Raw genomic sequence first — 24,219 nt, 5'->3', positions numbered from 1 at the left:
TCCTGCTTACAGGTGACAGGCTGCAGAGCTCTAGTCACATTACTACACACGGCAGGGTCCTGCTTACAGGTGACAGGCTGCAGAGCTCTGGTCACATTACTACACAGGGCAGGGTCCTGCTTACAGGTGACAGGCTGCAGAGCTCTGGTCACATTACTACACACGGCAGGGCCCTGCTTACAGGTGACAGACTGCAGAGCTCTGGTCACATTACTACACAGGGCAGGGTCCTGCTTACAGGTGACAGGCTGCAGAGCTCTGGTCACATTACTACACACGGCAGGGTCCTGCTTACAGGTGACAGGCTGCAGAGCTCTGGTCACATTACTACACACAGCAGGGTCCTGCTTACAGGTGACAGGCTGCAGAGCTCAGGTCACATTACTACACACGGCAGGGTCCTGCTTACAGGTGACAGGCTGCAGAGCTCAGGTCACATTACTACACACAGCAGGGTCCTGCTTACAGGTGACAGGCTGCAGAGCTCTGGTCACATTACTACACAGGGCAGGGTCCTGCTTACAGGTGACAGGCTGCAGAGCTCAGGTCACATTACTACACAGGGCAGGGTCCTGCTTACAGGTGACAGGCTGCAGAGCTCTGGTCACATTACTACACACAGCAGGGTCCTGCTTACAGGTGACAGGCTGCAGAGCTCTGGTCACATTACTACACAGGGCAGGGTCCTGCTTACAGGTGACAGGCTGCAGAGCTCTGGTCACATTACTACACACAGCAGGGTCCTGCTTACAGGTGACAGACTGCAGAGCTCTGGTCACATTACTACACACAGCAGGGTCCTGCTTACAGGTGACAGGCTGCAGAGCTCTGGTCACACTACTACACACGGCAGGGTCCTGCTTACAGGTGACAGGCTGCAGAGCTCTGGTCACATTACTACACACGGCAGGGTCCTGCTTACAGGTGACAGGCTGCAGAGCTCTGGTCACATTACTACACACGGCAGGGTCCTGCTTACAGGTGACAGGCTGCAGAGCTCTGGTCACATTACTACACACGGCAGGGTCCTGCTTACAGGTGACAGGCTGCAGAGCTCTGGTCACATTACTACACACAGCGGGGTCCTGCTTACAGGTGACAGGCTGCAGAGCTCTGGTCACATTACTACACACAGCGGGGTCCTGCTTACAGGTGACAGGCTGCAGAGCTCTAGTCACATTACTACACACGGCAGGGTCCTGCTTACAGGTGACAGGCTGCAGAGCTCTGGTCACATTACTACACACCGCAGGGTCCTGCTTACAGGTGACAGGCTGCAGAGCTCTGGTCACATTACTACACAGGGCAGGGTCCTGCTTACAGGTGACAGGCTGCAGAGCTCTGGTCACATTACTACACACGGCAGGGTCCTGCTTACAGGTGACAGGCTGCAGAGCTCTGGTCACATTACTCAGGGTCCTGCTTACAGGAGACAGGCTGCAGAGCTCAGGTCACATTACTCAGGGTCCTGCTTACAGGTGACAGGCTGCAGAGCTCTGGTCACATTACTACACAGGGCAGGGTCCTGCTTACAGGTGACAGGCTGCAGAGCTCAGGTCACATTACTACACAGGGCAGGGTCCTGCTTACAGGTGACAGGCTGCAGAGCTCAGGTCACATTACTACACAGGGCAGGGTCCTGCTTACAGGTGACAGGCTGCAGAGCTCTGGTCACATTACTACACACAGCAGGGTCCTGCTTACAGGTGACAGGCTGCAGAGCTCTGGTCACATTACTACACAGGGCAGGGTCCTGCTTACAGGTGACAGGCTGCAGAGCTCTGGTCACATTACTACACAGGGCAGGGTCCTGCTTACAGGTGACAGGCTGCAGAGCTCTGGTCACATTACTACACAGGGCAGGGTCCTGCTTACAGGTGACAGGCTGCAGAGCTCTGGTCACATTACTACACAGGGCAGGGTCCTGCTTACAGGTGACAGGCTGCAGAGCTCTGGTCACATTACTACACACAGCAGGGTCCTGCTTACAGGTGACAGGCTGCAGAGCTCTGGTCACATTACTACACAGGGCAGGGTCCTGCTTACAGGTGACAGGCTGCAGAGCTCAGGTCACATTACTACACACGGCAGGGTCCTGCTTACAGGTGACAGGCTGCAGAGCTCTGGTCACATTACTACACAGGGCAGGGTCCTGCTTACAGGTGACAGGCTGCAGAGCTCTGGTCACATTACTACACACGGCAGGGTCCTGCTTACAGGTGACAGGCTGCAGAGCTCAGGTCACATTACTACACAGGGCAGGGTCCTGCTTACAGGTAACAGGCTGCAGAGCTCTGGTCACATTACTACACACAGCAGGGTCCTGCTTACAGGTGACAGGCTGCAGAGCTCTGGTCACATTACTACACACGGCAGGGTCCTGCTTACAGGTGACAGGCTGCAGAGCTCTGGTCACATTACTACACAGGGCAGGGTCCTGCTTACAGGTGACAGGCTGCAGAGCTCAGGTCACATTACTACACAGGGCAGGGTCCTGCTTACAGGTGACAGGCTGCAGAGCTCAGGTCACATTACTACACAGGGCAGGGTCCTGCTTACAGGTGACAGGCTGCAGAGCTCTGGTCACATTACTACACACGGCAGGGTCCTGCTTACAGGTGACAGGCTGCAGAGCTATGGTCACATTACTACACACAGCAGGGTCCTGCTTACAGGTGACAGGCTGCAGAGCTCAGGTCACATTACTACACACGGCAGGGTCCTGCTTACAGGTGACAGGCTGCAGAGCTCTGGTCACATTACTACACACAGCAGGGTCCTGCTTACAGGTGACAGGCTGCAGAGCTCTGGTCACATTACTACACACGGCAGGGTCCTGCTTACAGGTGACAGACTGCAGAGCTATGGTCACATTACTACACACGGCAGGGTCCTGCTTACAGGTAACAGGCTGCAGAGCTCTGGTCACATTACTACACAGGGCAGGGTCCTGCTTACAGGTGACAGGCTGCAGAGCTCTGGTCACATTACAACACACGGCAGGGTCCTGCTACCTGTGACCTACTACTTGTCACAGCTGAGGGTTTGATACAATTTTATCAGGGCAGGAGAGAGGTTTGTGCTGCTTGTTAGCTCACAGAAGACTGTGGATACAGCTGTAACAAACCCTCTGCTATGAGAAACATTAGATCTGTATCGATTTTCAGCCTCCCAACTACTGACAGCAAGCAGAGATCTTGATAGCAGCGAGACACAAAGTCTATTATAACACCGCGATGGTTACAGTTCTAATCCCCTAAATCCTCCCTTGGGGGTTCCTTCTCTAAAAACTGCACTTTACTTTGGCCGGAGCCATGACCTTCAAAATCCTCCGCACCTGTAATTCCAGATTAATGAGGCGCTGCCATGGTAACGAGCATTAGGAGATAAGAAATATACATTTCCCCTAATTACTGTACAGCGCACCTATTAATGGGGAGGACGCGACGAGCCGCTGAGCGGAGAATTGTTAGAACAATTAGCTAAATTAACACAACCCAAAAAAAGAGCGGCCCCCCCTATAATGACCAGCGGATGTAAGCCCCTCATTCTCACAATGGTCAGTTACATCCCCCTTTTTCTAAAACTGCCCTGTCTGTGTCAGTCGGGCGAGCGGTCGGCCCCGGACCGGGCGAGCATTCCGCTGTATCCATAAGAAATCCCTATACTTAGGGATTTGCAGCCGCTCCCTTGGTAAAACATCCTTCTGAAGTCAGAGCTTTACACGAGCAAACGACCAATTCTCCAAGACCCTTTAATACTCGCAAACATCTGTTCAGGAGCGTATTCATCCTCCTGCCAAGACGAGACGCTGCTGGCACGGGAGGAGAGGGCGCAGCGTGATTAAGAGATGGAGATTCCCCCACAAGACGCGGCACCCCCACCCCCATCTACTGTTTAGAAATGTAGAAAGGGATCTTTTTGGTTTTTTCTTTTACATTTTTGGTAAACTGAGATGCGAGGAGGAGAGGCAGTCACTGAATCCCGCAATGACTGTAATTAATCCTGTACGCTTCGCTGGACATGCTAAGCTGTCAAGAGAGCGCCTGAGAGATGAGAGAGTGCGACACGCAGGACGCCGAGGAAGAGAGCGCTGGAGGGGGGGAGGAGAAGGGACCCAAGAGCTAATAAAGATGTACGGGATGAGAGGGGGACGAGTCCTCTATACAGAGGAGGTTATTGCTACTTAATTCCCTGCTCTTTAGGCTACTTTCACACTGGCGTTTTGGTTTCCGTGTGCGAGATCCGTTCAGGGCTCCTCTCACAAGCGTCCAAAACTGATCAGTTTTGCCCTAATGCATTCTGAATGGAAAAGGATCCGCTCACAATGCATCAATTCCCTCTCCATTCTGCTTTGGAGGCTGCCTGCAGCGTTTTGGTGTCTGTCTGAGGAAACTGAGCCAAACGGATCCGTCCTGGCACACAATGTAAGTCAATGGGGACGGATCAGTTTTCTATGACATAATCTGGCACAATAGAAAACGGATCCGTCCTCCATTGACTTTCAATGGTGTTCAAGATGGATCCGTCTTGGCAATGTTAAAGATAATACAAACGGATCCATTGTGAACGGATGCAGACGTTTGTATTATCTGAACGGATACGTCTGTGCAGATCCATGACGGATCCGCACCAAACGCGAGTGTGAAAGTATGTAACCACTCACATCGGCTCCTGTCCCCAGGAGCTCACTATCCGACTTGTTCATGAGGCCAATTTCTTTGTAACACAATGACTGGTTGGCATAGAAACTGCTTTTCCCACAAGCATCCTCAGCCCCGGAGCAGGGGGCATACGTTACATCACACTCACCTATCACCTTGACAAAATAAGCGTCGGCTTCGAAGTTGTTGATCAGGACGTTGATGGCGCCGTCCTCGGAGGTCCTCCTGCTCAACACGATGATGTCCAGGATGCCCTGAAACGGCACAAGCACTGGTCAACGGGGGAGATCTGCGAGGTGCACTGCGATATTTTGCCGACAGAAAGGAGCACGGTTAGGAAGAATTTAAAGGGGTTGCCTCATCTGAGACAATGGGGGCATATCACTAGGATATACCCCCATTGTCTGATAGGTGCAGGTCCCACCACTGGGAGCCACACCTATATTGAGAACAGAGCTCGCAAAGTGGTGCCTGGAGGACTCTGGTCCGGCCACCACTAAGCGTGCTCTACATAGGAGTGAATGGAAGTGCACCGCGCATGACCGGCCACCGCTCCCATTCACTTCTATGGTCCTAACGGAAATAGCCGGCCCACAGAAAAGAATGGAGGGTGACTGAACATGCGAGGGGCACCCTCCACAACTTTCGGTGCTCTGTTCTCGATATAGGAACGGGACCAGCAGCTATTAGACAATGGGGGCGTATCCTAGCGATATGCCCCTATTGTCTCAGACATGTGCCATATTAAGGCCGATATTGGTGCATATGTACATGGCTTGGGATAAGGAAGGGAAAGGTGTTTACCGATTAGCAACCATCCCACGTCATACCTGTCTGGAGGAGAAGTTAGCTACTTCCTGTCTCTACACTTCCCAGAATTCCTTGTTATTTATTTTTTAAGGCCCATATGTACGAGGAATGAATCAGGGTAAGGAAAGGATAGGTGTCTACCGATTGGCAAACATCCCGTGCCATACCTGTCTGGAGGAGAAGTTAGCTACTTCCTGTCTCTATACTTCCTGGAATTCCTTGTCATTTCTCTATACTTCCTGGAATTCCTTGTCATTTCTCTATACTTCCTGGAATTCCTTGTCATTTCTCTATACTTCCTGGAATTCCTTGTTGTTTTTTAAGGTCCATATGCAGGAGGCATGGTTTAGGGTAAGGAAGGGAAAGGTCTCTCCCAATTAGCAACCATCCCATGTAGAACCTGTCTGTAGAAGTTAGCTACTTCCCACCTCACTGATGTCACCACTGAACTGCACTTCCCAGGATTCCTTGACAGGCCATACATTATGGAGAAAAGGGGTTGGCCTATGAACAAAATTAATCACCTATTCGCCCACTGGGACCCTTCCCCGTTACCAATCGCGATACAGGGGTCCAGTGAATGTTGCGGCAGTGCAAACACGCGATCACCGCTTCATTCACTTCTATGGGACTGACGGAGCTCTGTGAACTCATGATCGTGGGGGTCCCAGCCAGCGATCGGACCCCCCTGGTGATGAATAACATATTCCTTACCTGTGAGCAGGGGCTAAATGTTCATGAGGCTAACCCTTTAAGGGTCAGGACAACCTGTGACCGAGTGACAGAAGACATCCCCATGAGAGTTAATAAGGCGACCACATGAACCATCTGCACGGGAGCTGCATCATCTCAATGCATTGACATAAAGCAGCCCCCCCCCCAAATTAATTATGACATAACGCAACCATCACCCCGCTAATAAACAGGGCAAACTGGACTTCGGCAGCAGATTAATCTTTGGCGTTTCTTTTTGCTCGTGTTCCCGCATGATCTCCAACATCAAAGTAATGAATCCGCACAGACGGGCGCGGTAAATAATTTAAAATCAGATTTTATTAAAAGTTACATGGACGGAGCTGGAGGGTCAGAGTCGCCGTTAATAAATTTATGTTATTAATTATTCAGGCGAACCAAGACTTCAAAAATGTATCTACTTAACCCCTTCCGTGCCACCGATTACTTAGTCTGGAACTGCGCTGTCTGTCCCGAGCTGTAATGGCGGCCATATTGGATGCCCCCCCAGCTTTTCTCCGAAAGGATAGGAATAAGTAAAAGCTGTAAAGAATAATCCTATAGAACCCTATAATCCGTAAACCCACCCAAATCTGCCTCTTTTGCCCCCGTACATTAGAAGAGTGTAGTGCACCGCGGCAGATCACGCTTGATGGGGCCCCAGAGTCTCTGCCTAATTTAGTAATTTGCTTTCATTATCTGCTCCGGCTCCTAAAACCTGACACCAGAGAGGAGCCGGCGCGGCGTGCTCAAAGGAAAGTGGCAATCAAAAGAAGTCAAAGCGTTCTCACATCTTCGTAAAAGTCAAAGAAGGTCGCCACCGCCGCGTCTTTTATCTGATTGAGGTCGGGGATCTCCCAGTGGACGTCAAACATCCTGGAGCAGGTGCTGTTCTTACAGGGGACGTTCTCCAGCAGGAAGGCTTGCTGGTTACTAGGAGAGAGAAGAAACCCGTTAGGAGACAATTCACACTGGACAGGCCTCGCAGCCTGCCGTAAGCAACCGATCCTGTAGGGGGCGCAGGCAAATCCATAACCTAATGTCTGATGGAAATATAATGAAAAGCTCTGCGACTTCCTAATAGACTTCGTGTTCCAGTTCCTCACCGTTTTCAAGCTCTCCGCTTCCTGTCAGTGAATAAGAACAATCCTGCTGAGGTTGCATATCTGCACAGACCAAATATATCTCTCACTGCTGAGGATTTGCTACAATTGTATCCAATCTAGGAAAACACAGTATCTGACGGAAGCACAAATCACTCTCCATTCTGGATAGTCTGTTACAATGTATCAGTGCTGGTAAAATGTATCATGCATGACTATCCAGAATAGACACAACTGTAACAAACCTTCTGCTGTGACAGACAGACCTAATATTTCTCACTGCTGAGGATTTGCTTCAGTTGTATCCAGTCTGGAAAACCCTCTCTCCTGCCCTGTCTTGATAGTTTGTTACAATGTATCAGCGCAGGTAAAATGTGTCATGCGTGTTTTCATCACAGAGGACTGTCCAGAACAGATCCAACTGTAACAAACCTTCTGCGTTATGGATGATGGATGGAAGTACTCAAGCTGGGAAAGCTGGGTAAGCTGGGTGACTGCCACAGTAACTGCCACCCAGCTTTCCCAGTTCAAGGGAAAGTCAGTCACATACAAGTGATCCAGGATTATCATTTACATGGATCGGTGGCATTGTGAAGTCGCCATCTTTAGTCGACAATTGTTCCTAATGTATTCTCTGTAATGGCCACCAGGGGGCACCCTCCTTATACCACAGGTGGATACAGAGGACTGCACAAACACAAGATCCTTCCAGTGATCGTCTTAAAGGAGAAGCAGTGATACGGCTTCTGTGTGTCTCCATGCTGACAGACTACTGTCTGTAGATTAGCAGGAAGACAGTAACAAGTGACTACAGGATCAGACTACATGGGGTACGGACGTAGTCTGTCACCATGGAGACACATGGGTCTGAATTGGAGCCGTAAACAAAACTGTAGGATTTCTTTTAATCAATTTGCAAACCTGCTTACGGTACTTTTTTACAGCACTGGAGCCATTTTTAAAGATAATTGCCAAAGTCTACACATCCCCCTTAAAATGTTTGCCACCTGTAAGGACACGTTACACATGCGCTTGATGTAAACCACCCCGACGGGACTCATCTGTTACCGTTAATCCGGACAGTGGAGCGGCGCTCTGGCAATTGTCCATCAATCCTCTTCTACTTGGAGGAGTCTCGGGAATTGTTTAAACAAACCGAGCTCCTTAAGCGCGGACGCCAATGATATTATGATGGAGTGAACTCGGGGCAACGAGACTGGGAATGAAGAGGATTAACCAGGGCTAAACACGTCGCAATATAACACACGGGGCACCAGCTGTGATACCGGAGCCGATGTACATTAACTCCATGGGGCACATTCACTAAAGTGTCTGGGCCGTATTCTCGCCTTCATACCCTTGCTCTTTTTGTGTCCACACAATATATTAACCTGCGCCATTTTCTGATTTTACTACAAATTCCTAAGGAGTAGTGTTGAGCGAACTTGTTTTTTTAAGTTCTGCGTCCAAAGTTCGGGTTATCGAAGAATCCCGTTATGGATACGGAATTTGGAATCCATAACGGGATTCTACGAGAACCCGAACTTTGGACGCAGAACTTAAAAAACAGATGATTCGCTCAACACTATTAAGGAGCACTTAGGTACGCCTTTTTTGACGAGAGATTTGACATGTGCGCCTATTTGTCCGTCCCTTTTTTTGGTGTACAAAGTGGCTTAAAACTATGATGCTCTGGGGGTGGCGCATTTTTTGTCCACATTCATATAATTTTGAGATTTTTTTTGCCGCACTTTTTACAATACAATCTTTGACCTTTTCCCAACAGCTTTTTGTCCAATAAACGTAAAGTTTTGCTGTCATTTCTTTTGCGGACGGGTAGGGACAGCGACAAGGAACATTTTTCTGATAATATAATTTAGTTATTTTTCACAAATTCTGTAGATAACTCAATTACAGAAGCCGGAGCGACTGAAGCCATGACCAAAGATGTAAAACCAAAATTACATACCTAGCAGAAAAAGAGGAAAAATACGGGACCATATATTTCTCCCACACAGAGGCCGCGCCAAAAACAACCTGGACCACGTAGACAGCTGGCAGCGTGCGCCACAATAATAAGATGATGTGCAATAGTCGCACAGCACAATTCCTAAGGACTATCAGGCGTAAAGCCCCTGCGCTGTAGACAACATGTGAGCCAAATAATAAATCTAACCCTAAATGCGTGCACATGATGGGGAAAAAGGGCAGAAAATGACGGGGGAAAAAGGCGAGCTTAGTAAATGTGCCCCCATGTCTTATAAGTAAACTTTAGGCTTCTGCTCAGTTTATCCTCCATGCTTTACACTACAACCATACTCTAGGCACAGCTATGACCAGTGACTCCAGCTTAGTGAAGGTAGTCTGACATTCACCTTATCAAAGGGGATGTCCAGGGATAGATAAAAATAGCGGTCTTCGTCCATAAACAGTGCCGTCCACAGGTTGTGTGTGGTATAGCAGCTCAGTCCCGTTCAATTTAATAGAACACAGTTGCGATGCCAGACACAACCCGTGGACAGGTTTAGGGTTTTAGGAAGAAAATATTTTTCAACTCCTAAACAATCCCTTCAAAAATGCAGCCCCCCCATGCTTTACACTGCACAACTATCTGGCATAAGTCAGTGTCTGCAGATGCAATTTCCAGTAAAGCGAGGATGTAATTACTACAACAAAAATGAGATTATGGGGAGCCCCCCGCAGGGAGGGGCTGTAATAAAAGGGGAGGAGCCTGTGTCTATACCTAAGCAGCATCTGTGATACAGCAGTCTGGCAGGCATGAAAGGGTTACTGCTGACGAGTCCTTATTACTTTTATTAAGGTAATATCATTTAATCATGCAGCCAGACACATAAAGCGCCCGTGTTTATTGCAGTCATATCGCAGATTTATCAGCTTCTGAGGGTAATGGATATTACAGCTGGGGAACAAAAGCACTCAGCGCGGCCGAGAAATCCCGCGCCTGCGGGTGCAGATGAGTCAGTGCTTGGCAGTGGAGCACAATGCAGGGAAGATCTATGGGGCGTCCACCCTGCACCCCACCTCGTGGCACCCTACAGCACCTTTATCCAGCTCCTTTCCCAAAGTTCCCCAGGCAGGGGCCTCATGGACCACAAGAGGCATTAAAGGGGTTGTCCATAGCTGCTGGTTTCCAAAAAAAGATATTACCCCCGTCCCCCATGGATGCCCGTATTTCCTACTAGGGCACATGAGTAGGAGCCGCCTTTTACAATTAAGATTTTCACCCTACCAATTCGTTTTCCTTACTCTATAGGAGCAATGACTTTCAGAGAAAGAGCAGTTAATCTGTGCTAGCAGAGCTGCAGTGTAAAGTATGGGGGGGAAAGTCAGCCTTGATGAGACAGGAATCTGAGCCCACCTCAGGCTCTTGGGGTCAGTGATTGCCTCTGAAGACCCCCACATACATTAGACCAGGGACCAGCAACCTCCGCCACTCCAGCTATTGTGAAACTACAATTCCCAGCATGCTCCTTTGCTCAAGAACAGCAAAGCAAGCGTGCATGGTGAGAGTTGTAGTTTCTCAACTGCTGGAGGTTGCTGACCCCTGCATTAGACTATTGCTACCCTCTTCGGCAGGGAACTGGCTGACAGTCTAAGGCTACATGCACACGACCGTATGGGTTTTGCGGTCCGCAAAGTGCGGATCCAAAAAAAAAAAAAAAGGATGACATCTATAGGCAATCTGTTTTGTTTTTGCGGATCTATTGTAACAATGCCTAAAACGGACAAGAATAGGACATGTTCTGGTTTTTTTGCAGGGCTACGGAATGCACATACTGATGCGGACAGCGCACCTATTGAAATGAATGGGTCCGCATCCTATCCGCAAAAAAACCAACGGAACGGACACGGAAACAAAATACGTTTGTCTGCATGTGGCCTAATGCTCCTCTCTGTCTAGCCCCCCATGACGGAGAAGACCCTTGATTGTTCTCGCCTCCAGCTCAGCCGCCCATCACAGTGATTACCAGCGCGCTCTCCCGACCCCCCGCGCACAGCGTGGAACGGAGTCACAAGAATGGGACGACGCTTATCTCCTTAATCAAGACGATCAATCACTGGAATGAGATCCGGGGATGGAGGCGGAAATGACGAGCCGCTCTGCCTGATCGATCGCCCCGCTCGCTGACAACGACATTTCCCAACTACCTGTTCAGAGTGGCTGAATGGAAATGGCGCAGCTTGAAAACACACGGATTAACCCCATAAGGACAAGGCTACTTTTGGCCTCAATTTTGGAGATTTTGTGAAAATATTGGGAATTTTTTACTTTTGTATTAATGCGTCGATACGATCAGCTGGGTGTACCAACCACCTGACAATCTTACATCAGGGTGAAAAAGGGGTTAAAGATAGGAGCAAACGGGTACAATGTAGAGGGGGGGGGGGGGGGCGACGCGGTATAATATTGGACAAATGACACCTGAAAACCTGTACAGACCTAACACTTCTCACAGCTGAGGGGTTGTTACTCTTGATTCCAGGCTAGACAATCCTCCGGACTGATACGTTTTACCCGCTCTGACACATTGTAACAATGTATCAGCACAAGAGAGAGATGCGTGCGGACATGTTTATCTCACAGAGGGTTGTCTAGACTGGATACAACTGTCCAAACCCTCAGCTGTGAGAATAATCAGGGCGCCAGGGGCTCTGGGTTGATACATTTTACCTATACTGATACATTGTAGCAAACTATCAGAAAGTGTTGTGCTGCTGATGTGTTTAGCTCATAGAGGACTGTCTATACTGGATACAACTGAAGCAAATCCTCAGCTGTGGGAAGTCATAGCAATGGGGGATCTGGGTTTATACATTTTACCTACACGAATAGATTGTAGCAGACTGTCAGGAATGGAGAGATGTATTATGTTCAGTAGTCTAGACTGAAACATTGTAACAAACCCTCAGCTTTGAAAGCAAGATGTCTACCTTGCAGAGCTTTTCCTCACTCACCCTGCAGCACATTGCGCTCTCAGCTCTGCAGACAACCGCCCTTCTGCCTGGATGGACTTGACAAACGGAGGCGTCAGTGATCCCGTAGTGAGGGCAGGGAAGGGTTAATCGAGGGGAGGCGCGGGGCACCTCCGGTGGGAGATAACGAGGAGTAATGACACCGTACTGAGGCATAATTGCATCGTATAAGCAGGTAAATCAATACAGGAGCCGCAGGGAATTGTGCGCCAAAGCCTCTTCAATTACGCTTACATACTGACCGCCGTATCACCGCATCCCCCTGAGATCAGATAGAGTCCTAACTTCTGAGACCACCATGAACTGTGGGCTCCGGGGGCACAGGACGGGCATCGAGCATTCTCCTGGCAGGATCCTTAGTTGCATCTGTTCCTAGGAAAGCTGGGTGAAGACCAACATGGCTGCAAATACATTATGATGCCACTCAGCTTTCCCAGAATTTCGACGGAGAGCTTAAAGAGGACCTGTCACCTCTCCTGACATGCCTGTTTTAACAGCTTCATGCATTCCCCATGTAATAACAGTTCTGGAGCATCTATTCTCATGGCTCTATGCTGTGCCAGTCCTTTATTATTTCTACTAGAAAGTATGAATGAATTGCCAGCAGTCTGCAGTAAGGGTACAGAGGGGCGGTAACCAGTTGGGGGCGTGTACCTGCACAGACTGACTCTATCCAATCAGGGCTGCCATTTTCAGACTGTGCAGGTACCCCCCCCCCCCCACACTGGTTACCGCCCCTCTGTACCCTTACTGCAGACTGCTAGCAATTCATTCATAACTTCTAGTACAAATAATAAAGGACTGGCACAACATAGAGCCATGAGAACAGATGCTCCAGAACTGTTATTACATGGGGGATGCATGGAGCTATTAAAACAGGAATGTCAGGAGCAGTGAAAGGTCTTCTTTAATTACACCATTGTCATTGTGGAGCCTAGGAAAGTTGGGTGAAGACCAATATGGCCGCCATTACACAAGCAATGCCACCCAGCCTCCCCAGAACTCTGAGTCTCAAGTTACAGGGCCGGTTACTGACACCGGATCTAGGCAGATTTGTCATTCCGTAGTCTAGGAAAGCTGGGTGACTGCTGTATGGGCGGCCACCCTGCTTTTCCAGGTAGAGATGAAACTAAGATAGCTAGGACGGCAGGTAAGTGAAGGATGTTGTCGCTTCTGGAGGGCAATGGCGGCATGTTCCGGAGATGTAACAGCAGCAGAGACATGATCTGTCCTTGCGTCTGACCCTGCGGCACAGCAGGAGGCGCTGAGATTGGCTCCTGCGGAAACGTTTCACCTGAAAGATCCAAAATAAGAGCGCAGGCGGAGGAGGGGAGCGGGGAAAACGGGGACCCGCCGCGACCATGGATTTCCAATTAAAAGCTCTCACTCGGCAGCGCTCACCTCCTCCAGGTTTTCTAATTAAACCAGACAATGAATACTACATTTCTAGAGGTCTGAGCAACGCAGAGTGCGGATCAGCGGTGCCAAACACCGCTGATCACAGGGGCTCATACAATAAGATGCCTAATACAATAAGAGCCGTCTGTTCTGTTCCTGGGAAAGCTGGGTGACATGGTAAAAAGATGCCAATGGCTGAAACCAGTAACTGTAGTTATCTGTACAGGTCCATTCAACTACCATTAATGATCCCACAAGGGCAGTTGTATCTGTCCCTGGAAAAGCTGAGTGCCACCCAATACCACTGCCATTGCAGCTAAGAGGGGCCCAAGAGAAAATCTACCTGAGAGGGAGGGGGTCCTGCAGGCATAATGCACACGTGTGTGGCTTCGCTGCACCTCGAATTTTGAGACCCGGGGCCCAATTTGCATACCGCCATAACATTTCACTTCCCGGATTGCGAAGGCTCCTCAATTACAACTTATTAGGCAGCTGCGAGTAATTATGGCGGCACGGTCAGGGAAGTAGGTGCTACTGGAATGTGGCAGTGTTATCTGAGGGTGGGGCGCCAAGACTTCTGCAACATGCCTGTTCTTCCCTGCAGGGTTAGAAAATGATTCTAGTTCATTCTGCCAGAGCCTTGGTAATTGTGAAGTGTTTAATGTGGTTATAGCACCATCTAGTGGTGTTAAGTTGTATTACACTTTGTTTTTCTTGTTCCAAAGACTACTGCATTGTGGGTGGTGCACTGCATTGTGGGTGGTGCACTGCATCGTGGGTGGTGCACTGCATCGTGGGTGGTGCACTGCATTGTGGGTGGTACACTGAATCCTGGGAAAGAGAAGCCTCCAGTCTCCAGGAGACATCAGCAGAGCTGGCCTTTTGCATATCTGTTTTACCAATAAACAAGTTAGACTACAAAGACCAGTCCTCTTATTAGGAAGACAGGGATGGTTTATGCGGAATGTCAGACTGCACTGTGTGAACGTGTATGAAGACAGAACAATGCCATCATTCGTATGCATTGGTAGCCCAAGATTAGAGGGCACAAAGTAAGAAGCACCCACACCGGCCTCCTGAGGTCTGCAGCCACTAACCACTGTGGTAGCTCCTTAGCAGCAGAATACAGACTGGCACCCCGGTGGCATACAGTGATAAGTAAAAATGCCAGCTTGTTAGCCTTCTGCTGAGGAGCAACTGACATCGACTAACATTGGGTGCAACCCACTCGGGACCCCCACATTATAGAGATGAATGATGGGTGCAACCCACCCAAGGGGAAGATTTCACGATACACGGCCACTAGCAAACAAATCCTTCAAGAATGAAAAACACAGATGGGGCTGGAGGAGAAGGTGACGCCTGGTGTCCGGCCAGGAGAAGGCCCCAGGAAGTGGACTTACAAGAACTGGTTTAGTCACATTCAAGGCTCTGCTGGTATCTTGCTGACTGTCATGCTCCATGTCTGGGTAGCCCCCCGTTGACTTAGTCAAGCACGACCTACACTACAGTGGTGGGCTGTAAGAAACCTGGGACCCTCAAATTACATACATGGTGGGTACAATCCACCCGGGACCCCCACATTACAGACACGAATGATGGGTACAATCCACCCGGGACCCCCACATTACAGACACGAATGATGGGTACAATCCACCTGGGACCCCCACATTACAGACATGAATGATGGGTACAATCCACCCGGGACCCTCACATTACAGACACGAATGATGGGTACAATCCACCCGGGACCCCCACATTACAGACACGAATGATGGGTACAATCCACCCGGGACCCCCACATTACAGACATGAATGATGGGTACGATCCACTTAGGACCCCCATATTACAGACATGAATGATGGGTACGAACCACTTAGGACCCCCATATTACAGACATGAATGATGGGTACAATCCATCCGGGACCCCCACATTACAGACATGAATGATGGGTATGATCCACTCAGGACCCCCACTTTACAGAGATGTACTATGAGTACGGTCCACCCGCCAGCGTCTGTATTCTGCTTTTTGATGCCTCCTATAGACATCAATCAGCCTCTGTGCAGAATGTGACCGCCAAGAAATCTCTGCACGTCCTGAAGGACAGAAACTTCTAAGAACACGAGAAAGCAGCTGAGCGCAGTAAAGCGCCGCTTCTCGCCGCCCGCAATCCTGTTGTAACATTTCCTAAACGCCCTGCTGGCTGCGCACCGGCCCTGGCGTCTGCGATTGGAGATGTGAAGGAGAGAACAGTGGGGACTGGAGATAAAAGCCATAGCCGGGGCTCCTCTTTATAGTCCTAACTAAAGCGCGGCAGCGTCTCCTCGACTGCACGGACGCCGCCTCCTCATATAATGCATTCAGGCCTTGGCTCTGTACAGTACATTGTCTACGTTGCGGCTCCACGGAAGCAAGCTCGCCGGAAATTGGTTATTTGTGTTGATCAGGAGCCCCTGCCCGGCCATGACGCAGGCTACGCGCAAGTGGGTTTTACTTTCCAGCTCCCGCCATCGTAAGTTGCTTACGTGCAGCGGGTAACAATTTTCTCCAAGAGGTTCGGCAAATTTATTTTCCTCGCCGTTGACCGTTCCCGTGCCAAAAACCCACTTGTTCCCGAGCGGTCGCACACAGCCCCCGGAACGCGGTTGGAGGCAACAGGCGTAACAAACAATAACTGCTTCATTATATTCCGACGCAAATTGTCTGTGACACTTTGATGGAATAATTACGGGGTAGAGACAATGGGCTGGCAGAACCCGATCAGCGGTGCCAGCCAGGAGGAGAGAAGAAATTACAGCTTCTGGGGAAGGCTTTAAGATAGACGGCCGCTCACAAACAAATCCTTCAAGAATGGAAAAGACAGATGGGGCTGGGGGAGAAGGTCCCAGGAAGTGAGATTAGAAGAACAGAACTGGTTTTATGCTCTAGTCACATCCAATGCTGCACTCAAGGTTCTGCTGTTATCCTGCTGACTGTCATGCTCCATGTCTGGGTCTCCCCCACTGGAGCATATAGTATTATGTTGCATTTAGCAGCGGCAGTCAGGAAAAGTTTTAGTGCAGCTCTGGATATGACTGGAGCATACGATCTGATGTGGCATTTAGCAATGGCAGCCAGGGGACGTTTTAGTGCAGTTCTGGATGTGACTGGAGCGTATGGTATGACGTGGCATTTAGCAGCGGCAGCCAGGAGAAATTTTAGTGCAGCTATGGATGTGACTGGAGCATACTGTCTGGTGTGGCATTTAGCAATGGCAGCCAGGAGACGTTTTAGTGCAGCTATGGATGTGACTGGAGTGTATTGTACGATGCGGCATTTAGCAGTTGCAGCCAGGAGATGTTTGAAGAGCCTCTGTCAGCATGATCAACCCTTTTAAACTACTGCCTGGTAGGGTTGATCGTGCCGATTAAAACAATACCTTTCTTCTGTCTGCATGTTAAACAGCTGCAGAGATAACTGCATTTTTATTTATATGCAGATGAGCAAGTTCAAGCAACAAGGGGCCAGAGCGGAGCCCTTGGAGCACCGCTTCTGTAACGCCCCTGTGGTCCGCACACTCCCCACTCACCTTAACTGACAGGGCTGTGTCAAAGCATATCCTATACATTACTTCCATCTGGCTATTTTGCCATACACACAAGTTTTTCATTTACATCAACTTTTATTACACGTTAAATGAGGGAGAAAATAAATTAAAGGGATGAAAAAATGTACATGTCACTTTTGGTATTTGAACTCGAGACCCTCTATATGGAAGGCAAAACACTTACCTCCAGACTATAGCCCTACCACGTTGAGAAAAGTGGTTTTCTATACTTAGAAAGCTAAAATAGATATTACTGGTTTCTTCACAGGCATATATTGTACACATTGAAACCAAAACCACAGGGGTGTTACAAAAGCAGTGCTCCAAGGACGAAACCATGCACCCTGGTGCTCCGACTTGCTCATTTGCATATTACTAAAAAGGCAGATATCTTTGTAGCTGTTTAACATACAAGCAAAAGAAAGGTATCAACTTAATAATCATGATCAACCGTAGCAGGCAGTATGGGTTAATCATGCTGACACTGGCTTTTTAGGTGCAGCTCTGGACATAACTGGAGTATCAGGCATAATGTAACTATAAATCAAGGTCCTAGATGTCTTTTCTTGGTTCTCACATGGACTTCATTCATCATAGACCTATGATTGCTCCCTAGCCACCAGAGTAACTGACTCTACACCCCCCCCCCCCCATCTGCTGTATACTGCTGGCTATCCGGGTTGTTTTCCTGTATGCAGCACCCTTCTGTCCTTTACCCAAAATGGGCAAAACAGAGGTCTTCCAGCACAAAGAGCCAAACTCAAATGCACATTACAAATACACATAGAAACACGTTACAGTAACATCAGAGGAGATATTGATCTGGAGGCTGCAGTCCATCCAGCTACCGGTCTCCTGACGACTCATTAGAGGAGCAAACGCTTCCGGCCATGTCCAAATCCAGACAATCGCCCACAAAGAGATCAGCAGGAGGAGGACGAAGCGGTGCAAGAGAAAGGAAAGCAACAGGGATGCAGTGGCCCTACCTCCCAGATGTATTCCGCAGGATGGCGAGGGCATCTGGGTAACCGTCCATGTTGTAATCCCCGATATGGAGGGTAATGGGCAGAGACGGGACATGTGTAGAGTCCTGGGGTACAAGAGCCCAACGTGTATTTGCATTGGTAAAATTCTGCAGCACCGGAACCCACTGCAAATGAAAAGAAAACCCAACATTAGACGGTGATTCTGCAAACAGACTCCATATTGGTTTATGCTCCATGGTAGGCTGACACCTGCAGGATGCCTGAACCTGAGAACATGAACCGCTACATGGTAGACGGAATTTCTAAAATTGTTATTTTTTAATTATGCATTTTTATTATTTTTTATTTTATTATGGTTTTAATTTTATATTTTTCAGATTTATTATTATTTTCATCATTTTACCCTAAAATCAGTCAGGCAGCCGTAAATAGAACTCCTCCAGTCACAAGAGCAATTCTATGCTATGGTCTTATGGATGACGTTAGTTATACCACTGACATTTTAGATGTTTTTACATTTTTGAGTCATTTTATATATTTTTTTTTTGCTGAAACTAAATAATCTCTATCAAAAGGTCAAAAATGATACTCATCCACAGAGACCACCAGCTGGACTGCCAGGTGTAAATTTACGGTGGGTTATCCTGGGGGAAGTGTCCTTTAATGCCTGTCAATGTAGATTTATGGAATGGGCTTAAAGGGTTATTCCACAGGATATGGCAGATGCGGGACCTGTGCTTATTTCCAGAAAGGAGGTCTAGTAGCCGGCCTTGTGTAGTGGTCATCATTCGCAACATCCAGGATGGGAGTGAATGGAGGGGTGGGCATGCATGTGCGCAGCTCTCTCCATTCATTTCTATAGGGACGACAAAGGACGCTGAACAAACCTACTTGTTACTCCTATAGAAGTGAATGGAGAGAGCAGTCGCCTTACCAGGTGAAATGGGGGGGCAGGGTGCCCACGTTCAGGACGGAGGTGAGGGTCGCAGAGGCGAGGCCCACGTCTATCAAACAATTATGGCATAAAATATAAAAATAAATAAAAATGATATTATATATATATATATATATATTTATTAATATAGTGCATATAAACCTACAAATTCTCAACCTACGCCCAGAAATTCTGCATATAAGAATGAATATAAATGATCATAGACGGTCATTCATTTAAACAGGACTGAACTGCAATACCAGGCCCAGGCACCTGACAAGAGTGGCGCTGTTTCTGGAAAGGGGAGACATCCAGCACCAGTAATTAAAACAATGGGCTCTTCTTCTTAATAGGTATTTTAGATTCAGCATGATCTCTGCTTGCTGTCATACAAGAGAAACCTTCATTGTGCACTGCCAGGGGACACATACGATAGACATACAAGTGCAAGGCTCGTTACAGTACAGTTATCAGATCTCTGTCATGTGAAGGTCCCCACTGTGTGACAGCAATCAGAGGTCTAGTAAACTATGACAAATAAATCAGACTTAAAAAAAAAAAAAAAATCTTACTGTTTTCACAAAGAATACGCTTAAGGCCTCATGCAAACGACGGTTATGTTTTTTGCAGTCCGCAATTTGCGGAACGGAACAGGCGGCCCATTGTAGAAATGCCTATTCTTGTTTCTTATTTTTTTTGCGGGATCACAGAACGGAGCAACGGATGCGGACAGCACACATCTTTTGCGGCCCTTTTGGAGTGAATGGGTCCAAACCCGAGCCGCAAAAACTGCGGCTCGGATGTGGACCAGAACAACGGTCTGGCCTTAGTTGCTGACACTGGAATACCCCTTTATGCATAATATTCTCTGTCTTGTGCCATCCCTCTGTTATTCCTTCTGGAAAATATGTGAATAGCAGTAGTGGTTGTTACAATTTGCAGGTTGTATTCCTACAGCCACACTGTCCACTCACTGCTCATTGACGAGGGCAATGGCGACACCCTGTTTCTAGGAGGAATACCAGGGGAACACCGCAGCACAGATTGATAAGAAAAGATGCTTGAGAATTGGTATTTCATGGAGAATACAGGTATGTGCTATAACTGAAATGTCAGGAGCAGGGGAGGGTCCTCTCTACTGTAGGGCGAATGGACAGGGTGCAGTGCTGACCCCTTCACTGCCAGGACCGCTGGGGGTCCTGGAGCTCTGCCGACATCTGTCCACAACAGCTGCAGAATACGTACATTGTCGCTTTATGGGACTAAAGGGATAGAATTGGTGCGTATCTAATGTAAATAACATGAGGGAGCCGGTCGTACAACTCTCAATATCCGCACAGAATATAAAACCTGGGGACAAGGACCTGCAGAATGAATACAGGATCAGCTCTATTCAAAGGCAGTAGGACGGCCACTCTGCGGCTGGAACGCAGCATGCTCATTGATGATGCCTCCATAACTTCATGCATTATGTGAGTGGAGCTGTGAGCGGTTACATGCCGTGTTCAAGGCCGCAGCTGCCATTGTTATACCCGCAGAGTAACAATACACACTTTTGGGGACTACAGTTGTGGTCTAAGGTTACAGGCTGAGCGGCAGCGGCTCGTGTCCCTGAAAGTAATTGTTCCATCAGAAAAAGACGAGACCCGTACACAGAGTGACGCCATAATGGATGTACGCAGGTTATGTCGATAAAGGGAAGACACTTGAGGATAATCCACTTGCAGTGTGGCTATAGTATTTAGTGCCACCAGAAACTTGGTGTAACCAGTGGTCATTAGTTTAGCACATTTCTGCTCCTCCTCCCCCTCTCGCAGCATGCACAGAAAGGGAATAGCTGCAGCTGCACCCCCTCCTCCCTCACTACTCTCTACTGCATTGCTCTGAATTTTAGGGGTTTTAACCCTTAGGATACCGGAGGTTTTTTTTTTTTTTGCATTTTCATTTTTCTTCCCGATCTTCCTTGAGCCATTACTTTTTTTTATACTTCTGTTCACATAGCTGTATGAGGGCCTTTTTTTTTTTGCAGGACAAGTTGTACTTTCTAATGCCACTGTTAATTATGGCATAAAATGTAGTGGGAAGTGGTAAAAGAATTAAAAAAATAAAATAAAATTTGGAAAAAACACAATTCCTGCACTGTTTTATGAGGTTTGTTCCCGCAGCGTTCCATTTACGGCAAAACGGTCACATGCTCTTGATTCTCTGGGTCAATACGATTACAACGATATCCCATATGCCTAGGTTTTATATGTCTAAATAGTGTAAAAATAAATGTAAACTTTGGAAAAAATCAATAAAAATTAAATCACCATTAGGGATGAGCGAATCAACTTTGGATTAAACTTCCAAAGTCGATTCGCATAAAACTTCCTTCCAATACTGTACAGAGCAGGAGCTCCATACAGTATTAGAATGTATTGGCTCCAATGAGCCGAAGTTATTGCTTCACGAAGTCTCGCGAGACTTCAGGTAATAACTTTATAAATTAATTTGTACTGTAAAAAACAATTCCCAAACTCGGGTTCGGTTCCAAGGTACTTTAATAGTACGGGCGTTTTATTCCTTTTTTTTTTTTTTTTATTCATTTTCTTTGCTGAAACTAAATCTCTATCAAAAGGTCAAAAATTCTACTCATCCACAGAGACCACCAGCTGGACTGCCAGGTGTAAATTTACGGTGGGTTATCCTGGGGGAGGCGTCCTTTAATGCCTGTCAATGTAGATTTATGGAATGGGTTTAAAGGGTTATTCCACAGGATATGGCAGATGCGGGACCTGTGCTTATTTCCAGAAAGGAGGTCTAGTAGCCGGCCTTGTGTAGTGGTCACCATTCGCAACATCCAGGACGGGAGTGAATGAAGGGGTGGGCATGCATGTGCGCAGCTCTCTCCATTCATTTCTATAGGGACGACAAAGGACGCTGAACAAACCTACTTGTTACTCCTACAGAAGTGAACGGAGAGAGCAGCCACCTTACCAGGTGAAATGGGGGGCAGTGCGCCTACGTCTATCAAACAATTATGGCATAAAATGTAAAAAAATAAAATTATATATATATATATATATATATATATATATATATATATATATATATAGAAAATACCGCAGCACATCCGTTGGTGAAAATAGTGGATCTTTATTCACCCAAGCTTGGGTGAATAAAGATCCACTATTTTCACCAACGGATGTGCTGCGGTATTTTCTATTTTTGCATTATACACCTTGGTCAGGTGGTTTCATCGCTGGCACCCGATTATCATATATATATATATATATGTATATATATATATATATATATATATATATATATTTTAAACTATAAACTTACAAATTCTCAACCCACACCCAGAAATTCAGCATATCATTTTTTTATAGATTTTTTTTATTTATTTTTTAAATTTTTTGTAATGATTTTAAAGCTTGTATTTGAGCGTACAAAATCTATTGTTCATTTCTTATTTTGGCCTGCCACCTGGTGGTCAAAATAAAAATTGTAGCTTTAATGCCCTCAGCCTCTTTACTGGGGCCGAGTGCATTGAAATCAATTACCAGATGCCATTAAGAAGCCTGGAATCAATCCCTATAGGTAGAGACATAGATGTATATTGGATGTAGTGCCATGATAAATGTGGTGTCTGACCTGTGTTAGTCAACCTTCTGCTGCTCCTCCTCCCCTGTGCATGCTGTGAGAGAAGGAGAGAAGCTGCAGCTGCACCCCCCTCCTCCCGGTCTACTATATACTGCATTACTCTAGAACGCACGGAGTAAGAGGAAAGGCTGCTGGAAGAGTAGGAAGAAGACAATGCCAACTAAGAGAGGCTCTTAAAGGGCCCAATAAACCAGGCCTACTGACTGGCAGGGTGGATTAAAACAATACCTTCCTTTTGTCTGTATGTTAAACAGCTGCAGAGATATACAAGTTTTTTTTATTCACATGCAAATGAGAGCGTTCGAGCAGCGGGTGGCTGGACTCTGTCCATAAAGAACTGCTTTTGTAACGCACAATATATACCTGTGAAGAAATCAGTAATATGTATTAGGCTACTTTCACACTAGTGTTTTAGTTTGCCGGTATTGAGATCCGTCATAAGGGCTCAATACCGAAAAAAAAACACTTCAGTTTTGTCCCCATTCATTGTTAATGGGGACAAAACTGAACAGAACAGATGTTTAGTTGCGTTCCCAGACCGGAGAGCAAACCGCAGTAGTTTGCTTCCCATCCTGGGATGCGGAGCAAGACGGATCCGTCATGACCTCCAACGCAAGTCAATGCGGACGGATCGGTTTTCTCTGCCGTCCTGGCAATATTAAAGATAATACAACCAGATCCGTTCATAACGGATGCAGACGGTTGTATTATCAGTAACGGAAGCGTTTTTGCTGAACAGTGCCGGATCCAGTAAAAACGCTAGTGTGAAAGTAGCCTTAGCTTTCTAAGTACAGAAAACCACTATTCTTAACATGGTAGGGCTATAGTCTGGAGGTGTTTTGCCTTCCATATAGAGGGTCTCAGGATCAAATCCCAAAAGAGACATGTACAACTTTTTCTCCTTCATTTAAACCATAATAAAATATGAGAAATCATGTGTTTGGCAAAATGACCTGATGAAAGTAACGCTATAGTTGCTAGGCTGTAAGAAAAGTATATGATATCATGCTATGACAAAGCCCTGTCAATCAATGGTAGGGGGGAATGTGCAGAGCACAATGATGTTAAAAAAGTGGTGCTCGAAGGACGAAGTCTGGCCCTCCTGGTGCTCCAACTTGCTCATTTGCATATAAATAAAAACACAGATATCTCTGCAACTGTATAACATACAGACAAAAGAAACATTGTTTAAATCAGCACGATCAACCAAGCAGTATGTCTGGTTTAATAGAGTTGATCATGCTGACAGTCTCTTTAACCGCTTTGACGACATCTGCAATACATGTACAGTGGATTTTGGGCCTTCACAGATGGCGACCACTCCATAGAGCAGCAAGCGCCATAGCTAGCGGTGC

The 24,219-nt window shown here is 47.4% G+C and overlaps 1 protein-coding gene across 1 annotated transcript in view; it reads right to left on the bottom strand.

The window, feature by feature from the left end:
* ITFG1 (integrin alpha FG-GAP repeat containing 1) overlaps positions 1 to 24,219 on the bottom strand; it is an 84,880-nt gene that overhangs the window by 7,779 nt on the left and 52,882 nt on the right. The window contains exons 10-12 of the mRNA XM_044274289.1: positions 18,280 to 18,443; positions 6,998 to 7,139; positions 4,813 to 4,918 (exon numbers count right to left, since the gene is read on the bottom strand). Coding sequence (XP_044130224.1) covers positions 4,813 to 4,918; positions 6,998 to 7,139; positions 18,280 to 18,443 — 412 coding nt within the window. The remainder of the gene's footprint in view (positions 1 to 4,812; positions 4,919 to 6,997; positions 7,140 to 18,279; positions 18,444 to 24,219) is intronic.

The sequence above is a fragment of the Bufo gargarizans genome, unplaced genomic scaffold (assembly GCF_014858855.1).
Source record: "Bufo gargarizans isolate SCDJY-AF-19 unplaced genomic scaffold, ASM1485885v1 original_scaffold_1626_pilon, whole genome shotgun sequence".
In the NCBI taxonomy this organism is placed as follows: domain Eukaryota; kingdom Metazoa; phylum Chordata; class Amphibia; order Anura; family Bufonidae; genus Bufo; species Bufo gargarizans.
This window is presented reverse-complemented; position numbering and strand designations above follow the sequence as displayed.